Source organism: Vanacampus margaritifer, chromosome 13, assembly GCF_051991255.1.
Source record: "Vanacampus margaritifer isolate UIUO_Vmar chromosome 13, RoL_Vmar_1.0, whole genome shotgun sequence".
Classification (NCBI taxonomy): Eukaryota; Metazoa; Chordata; class Actinopteri; order Syngnathiformes; family Syngnathidae; genus Vanacampus; species Vanacampus margaritifer.
This window is the reverse complement of record NC_135444.1, coordinates 20,362,496-20,369,120: the sequence shown is the minus strand read 5'-3', so window position 1 is coordinate 20,369,120 and position 6,625 is coordinate 20,362,496. Positions and strand designations below refer to the sequence as shown.

Below are 6,625 nucleotides of genomic sequence, written 5' to 3'. Positions count from 1 at the left end.
GATAATGTCAGCTGACTTTAGAACAGGAATGAGACACAGAGAAGGGGAGTGGATCCGGGCCGAGGGGCGGGCGGGAAGGACGGGATGGAGGGTGGATTCCATGGAGGGAGTCCATCCAGCTGCTCTCGCCGACTCGCTACATACAGGACGCCGTCAAGCACAAGCAACGCTCGCGCACGTCTGACGGACGCAAAAAGACGAGGAACATGTTAGCGGAATAAGATTGCGAGCTCTGCACATGAACGGCTTCCACATGGGGGGTAAGACTCACTTGCTTGGACTTGATGGATCGGGTCATCTATTGGCAATCCGTGCGTTTGGTGCATGTGCGGGAGATTTTGCCATTAGCGGTAATCGTGCCTGCAATTGGTTTGATTGTGTTTTTCAAAAGACGAGCCAGGAATAATTGTGATTGCGAAAAAAAGATGCTTCAGGTCTTTTATTGTCACTCTTAGTTCAAGTTTGCAGTCAAACTTGATTGACATTATTCAAGGAGAATTACACTTTTGAACTTTGCTAGCTTAATGCTAACACACAAAGCAAAACATAGACAGGCTAATGCAGCATCGGTGTAACGGTCTAACAAAATATTACTTGACTTTTATAAGACTTTTACTTGTCTTCATTCAACCAATGAGGGTGAGATCGTGATCTCTTTCACAAAAGGGTGACTAGGTCAAGAGGAACAGTTACAAGGAAGTGACAGTATAGAGGAAACATACAATGCAGGCTACAAAAAATACATTTTTAGCGCAAATGTGTCGTTCACGATCAGCAATCTTTTCAATGAACGTGAGCGAACGGATCACTTCCTGAAGTGATCCGTTCTTTTCTCAGTTCATTTGAGCTCCGCCGCACTCTTTCCGTCAGTCTTAGCGAACGACCAATCAGCAGCCAGCGTCAGACGGGGGTGGGATTTTACTGAACATACAGCCACGCTATTTGTGTTCATGAACGAGTCAGCGAGTGAACGTCCTACATCCATTTCTCGTTCGCGTACGATTCATCGAGTCACCGTACTTCCATACCAGTTCAGTCGGTGAGTGTAGTCTTGCCTTGAGTGATTCACGATTCTCCAAGGAAAGAACTAGTCACCGAAAAAACACTACTTTCATGCTCGCTGGTAGAACGATTCCATAAACTAATATTTTGAACAGTTCTTTTTAATTAACTCAAAACTTAAAAGAACGGTCGTGCCCGTCCCTAGCGCAAATCCGACCATGGAAAGCACAAACACTTTGTAGTCGTTTCTTGAGGGACGGCCATCAACAAATGCTGACATCATCACGATTTTGGAGGCAAATACACAGGCGGGGTTTCATTCTTCAAAACCGCACTGACGCCACCGCAAAGGGCTCCGGGTCAGGATCATTTTGTCCGTCCAATTCTGACTTCCTGTTTGCGTGCAGATCAACTTGTCCAAGCGTGCTTCCACATGGCACGTTTGATTTACGCCTGCAGGGCTGACACACATGTTCCCTTCTCCGCCCACCCCTTTGCTGATTGATTCCTTTTCTCACACCCACACGTGCAAACGTACGAAGGACCGAGAACGATTTGATCGGCGCAATCCCCGTGTTCTGGTGGACATCGGCACGCTTGCCAGACGAACGGGATCGGAGCCCAGCTGTGTTGCAACTCGCACACGATGGGGATTGTTTCCCCGTGAGCAACATTCCTGCTTGGCGTTCTGTCTGCACAAGTGCAACTGCATGCCGAGGTTCCCCTGGACAGACAGAAAAAATAATGCCTGGCGTGATGTCATCTCTCGGGAATGTTTTGGCACGAGGGCTGGAGTTGGCTCGTGGACAAGAGGTTTCATTTCGAGACTCTCGCAAATGCACAAAAGCCCGAGGGTCGCTTGAGAAGATGAGAGTGCGAAAATGAGTCAAGTTGTAATCTGCTCATTGTGAGAACCACATCTGGCCTCTTCCGAACTCTGTCGTCAAATTTGATTGGCTGACTAGATTGGTTTTGTAGATCAACAGACAAACGGGTAGGTAGATTCCGCAGTTGGATGGGTAAGTTAGTCATAGGTACGGTAGCTAACGAGGTGAGATTGCAGTTGGGAAGATGTGCTAACAGGTTCATAGATGATTTTTTTCTCATAAAACGAGATAATTAGTAGATAGTAATCGTTTTGACCGAAAGAAATGACTGCAGAAACAAATCCGTTTCCTCCACAGGGTGTCCGGGCTCTCCCTTCATCGTCCGAGAAGAGCTCGAGAGATCGAAGAGATCGTCCGAGTAAAGCCGCCGCTTCTCTGTATCCAGAAGATAAATGTTCCCTATATGCACGGTTTATTTTCTTTTGTTTATCTTAAGAGACACGGTTGGTGTGTTCAAAGGTAGACACTTGTTATTTTTGCTAATGTTACCTTTTCGAGTCAACTCAATTGTGAGGTGTCAAATCCAGGTCCAGAAAGTGATAACCCTACCACAGTTTGGCTTTGGCTGCTGGTGCTTTTACTCAACCTTTGGCCAACACCAAACTGTGGCAAGATTTTTACTTTCTGGATCTGGATTCGCCAACTCTACGAACGCAGGAGACGCTTGTTCATATTGCTCCTGTTTCCTTAGAAGGATGGTTCTGTTCTCTTCAGTTTTCATTCTCTCGCTGTTGTATTCAGTGGATAAACCAATTGAATCCACACCGAATATTGAAATGAAGCTGGTTATTCAAATTGTTCTTTCTCAATTGTTCTACTCCTGCTAGCTTGCGCGAGCGTCAATACAAAGTGAATTGCAAATGACTTGCAAAACTTATCGTATTCTCCCACGCAGAGCGTACCTAAGACCGAGTACCATTCCATCCTTGGTAAATATCTAGCTAGCTAGCTATTATTAAGTATATAAATGGTGGCTAAGGTTGGTAGTTAGGTAGTTATGTTGTTCAGCAGGAGATAGCTAAGGAGATAACACGGTCCTTGAAATCACAGGTCTCAAACTGCGGTCCTTGAGGGCCGGAATTGGCACGTTTCAAACAAACAGCTCATCAGCAAGCTCTGCGGGAGCCTGAAGAGGGTCTTCTGCCCAGATTTAGTCATAGCTGTTTTCATTTTTTTGTTTCCTCAGTAGAACTTTTATCTGTGGATGTGTCTTTGTGAGTGATGTCGCAATTTCTGCCAGGTGTCTGTAATCAATGATGTTTTTTAAAGTCTTATCGCCATGACTGGGATCTCATCTAGTTCCACAACAATGTAATCAATGATGTGTTTAAAGTCTTATCTCATGTCCGGTGAACTCCAGGTGGGCTGTTTGGAGGGGGCGTTGTGCTACCGCCCCTTCAAGATAGTATAAGAATGTTGTGTAACTTCACACTTGCGAGAAGAATGCAGCCATTTGTCTGTAAACTTACTTGTGTCCGGAATATTCTGTAAAAATAAAACCTTCGAAGGAACTGTTCACCAATCTCCAGCATGTATTCAGATAATCAACATTCTCTCTCTACCCGAAAGAAAACGAACACGCGAAGAAAAAGATTATTTTCTTCAACAAGCCTGATAATGATGTGATTAGATTATAAACACATGCAGGACTCCGGCCCTCGAGGACCGGAGTTTGAGACCTGTGCTTCAAACGGTGAAAGGTAGATAGGTAGGTAGATCGGACGGTCGGTAGGTAGGAAACAGCCGGCAAACTAGGTCAGTTGGAATATTAATTGTGAAGATAAACTTGTTGGTAAACCTTATTAAACAGAGATAACATTGATAGACAACATTTTAGCATCTTTGTTGTTTTCATTTTTGTCGCAGATGTGAAGATGTGGGCCTTGATGGGAGCCGTGTGCCTGTGCCACTGCGTCGTCGGACAGCTGCTGAAAGGAGCGCCGCGTCTCCTCTGCAGCGTCCCAGGGGCGCCGGGACCGCCCGGCAAGCCCGGCCCGGGCGGGACACCGGGAGTGGACGGGAACGCCGGCGTCCCCGGAAGAGATGGCAGAGATGGCAGGACAGGGGAGAAGGGGCAGAAGGGAGACCCAGGTAATAATACTGTACGCATAACATGTGTCGTCAGCTTCCATATGGTTTCAATTTAAAGCCACTATTATTATTAGCAAAGGTGGAGCTGCGTACGCCCTAAATAATTACATTTCCGTTCATCATGCTTGTTTACAGCGTCGTACGGAGTTATTTTTTATTGAGGAAGTTTCCCATGAAGCATATATTTCACCTTAGCACGCAAAAACACACAGCGAGTGGAAGTTTTCAAAGGCTGCTCGGTCACGGCGTATCCTTCGCATGAAAATAGGCGGCTGGGGAACAGATCGTGTGGCCCACGCGGCATTGTCAACATGGCCGCGTTCCGAGGTGATTTCATGCGTGACACCGCACGGAGTTTTTCCGTTTTCTTCTTTAAATAGTGAGCAAGTGTTGAGGGAAGCCAGGTGTTAAGGGTGTTTTGGTAACTTGGCTTTTCAATTGCCTGTTCAGTACGCAAGCAATTGGGTCTCTGGTTACGTAATCCCGCCTCCACACAGTTTTAAGGTTTAAGTAGCAAACAAGAAAGAAGATTTTTTTTCTCAGTTTTTCCTTCTTGGCCCTCAGCAGCCTGTTGAGAGTCTGTTGAGAGTCTGTTGTTGGGGTGTCAGGAAGTCTTTGTGGTCTGCTTGTTGAGGTTCCTGAGCACCCTCAAGGTGACCTTGAATCCCATCAGCTCTCTAAGATTGACGGATGAGACGCTAATGCTGAGGTACCTGATGCTAGCCACCTCCTGAGCCCCATTTACTGTATGTTGAGGGGGGAAAAAAAGCTCCTCTGCTTTTTCCTGAAGAAATCCACTATGAGCTCATTTGATTTGGAGGTGTTCAGGTCAAGATGGCTCCCTCTAGAACAGTTGTGCTGTCTGTAAACTTTGCTATGATGTTTTAGTGTTGCATTTTTTTGTCTAGCTTAATAACAAAATGAGTTTCATTACCAACAACTGGCTCACCATCTAAATTAATTACAATGATTAATGATTTAATGTTCTAATGGATTATTATCATTCAACCCCTCCCAGCTGTTTTACTGGATTTTGACTGATTTTGCAAGGCCCACAGAATATTGTGTGCTATTGCTATAAAAACCCGAAACCTACCAAAAGAAAGATGAGAGTCTCTTCTTTCAATATAATATTATGTATATTTGTATCTGTTTCCGTTTTGCAGCAATTAGCATTAGAATATAGCTAAGTTTCATCATTATTCACAAACCTGTTGAAAACACTGGAAAAAAGAGCTTGTTGCAACATGGCCCTGGCTGATCTCTTATACTCTGCTCCCACCTGATGGCCGTTTTTTGTAATAACTACCATTGCTTTAGGCCACCTCTTCATGTCAGAAGGTGCACCAAAGCCATCTGTATGGTCTAGCATTAAAAAACATAATGTTTTGGGGAGTGAAGGACAAAATATTTTAAAAAAACATATTTATACGTTTTTGGGTTTGAATGAGTTCCGTCAGTATCAAATCCTAATGCTAGACTTTTGCGTTTCAGGTTTAAAGGGCAGAGTTGGACCCACAGGTAAGATTGGCGAGCGAGGTGAGCGAGGTCCTTTGGGAAAACGAGGTCCCGCGGGGGAAAACGGAGACGAAGGTCTTCTGGGCCCTGTTGGCCACATCGGTGCGAAAGGACAAAAGGGCCAACGCGGCATTCGCGGGACGCCGGGGAAATGCAAATGCGGGAGCCTCACACCCAAATCCGCCTTCTCCGCGGGCATCACCAACAGCTACCCGACAGAGAACACACCTATTAAGTTTAACAAGGTCCTCCTCAATGAGGGCGGCCATTACAACCCCCAAACGGGCAAGTTCATCTGTGCGTATCCTGGCATTTATTACTTCTCCTATGACATCACCTTGGCTAATAAACACTTGGCCATCGCTCTGATGCACAACGGACAGCATCGCATCAAAACCTTCGACGCCAACACGGGCAACCACGACGTGGCCTCGGGGTCCACAGTGATGTTCCTCAACCCCGAAGACGGCGTGTGGCTGGAGATCTTTTATCACGACCAGAATGGTTTATTTGCCGACCCGGGTTGGGCGGACAGCTTGTTCTCTGGCTTCCTGCTCTACGCCGACACCGACTACTTTGACACACTGGCAGCAGACTACGCATAAGGAAAACCGAGAATCGAGCTAAGCTAGCAAGCTAAATATTCTGGGTTTGATTGGATTGTTTTTCAAAGGATTTGTAATATTACTGTATTTCCTCAAATAATGGCCACCCCTCTGTGTCATCCACCTAAACTGGATAAATAAATGCCTAAGTTAAGTTAGCTGTTGAGCTTGGCTGAAACCCAGAAGGAATATTAAATTTATTATTTGTGGAATGGCTTACAGTAATATGGTGTATGACTGGTTTAGAGGTTGTGCGTTTGAATCCGGGCTCCAGCCTGCCTTCCTGTGTCTCCCTCCCACATTCCAAAAACATGCATGGCAGGTTGATTGAAGACTAGAAATTGGTGTGAATGTGAGTGAGTGGTTGTGTGTATGGATCTGTGTATTGACCCTCTAAATAAGTTAAATAAACATTGTTTGGAGGAATAATGGTGTTCAAGTTTCTGTATTTGGTTCCATATTATTGGTGAGATTTTGCACTATGGACAATTCTGAGCTTAGGACCATAAGTCAAAAGGGTCC

The 6,625-nt window shown here is 45.4% G+C and overlaps 1 protein-coding gene across 1 annotated transcript; it reads left to right on the top strand.

Moving 5' to 3' along the window:
- The first annotated feature begins 111 nt into the window (after positions 1-111).
- c1qtnf7 (C1q and TNF related 7) lies at positions 112-6,480 on the top strand. Its single transcript, XM_077584342.1, has 3 exons — positions 112-260; positions 3,756-3,980; positions 5,475-6,480. The coding sequence occupies exons 1-3, from the start codon at positions 239-241 to the stop codon at positions 6,101-6,103; spliced, it is 876 nt and encodes a 291-aa protein (XP_077440468.1). The 5' UTR covers positions 112-238; the 3' UTR covers positions 6,104-6,480.
- The last annotated feature ends 145 nt before the right edge of the window (positions 6,481-6,625 follow it).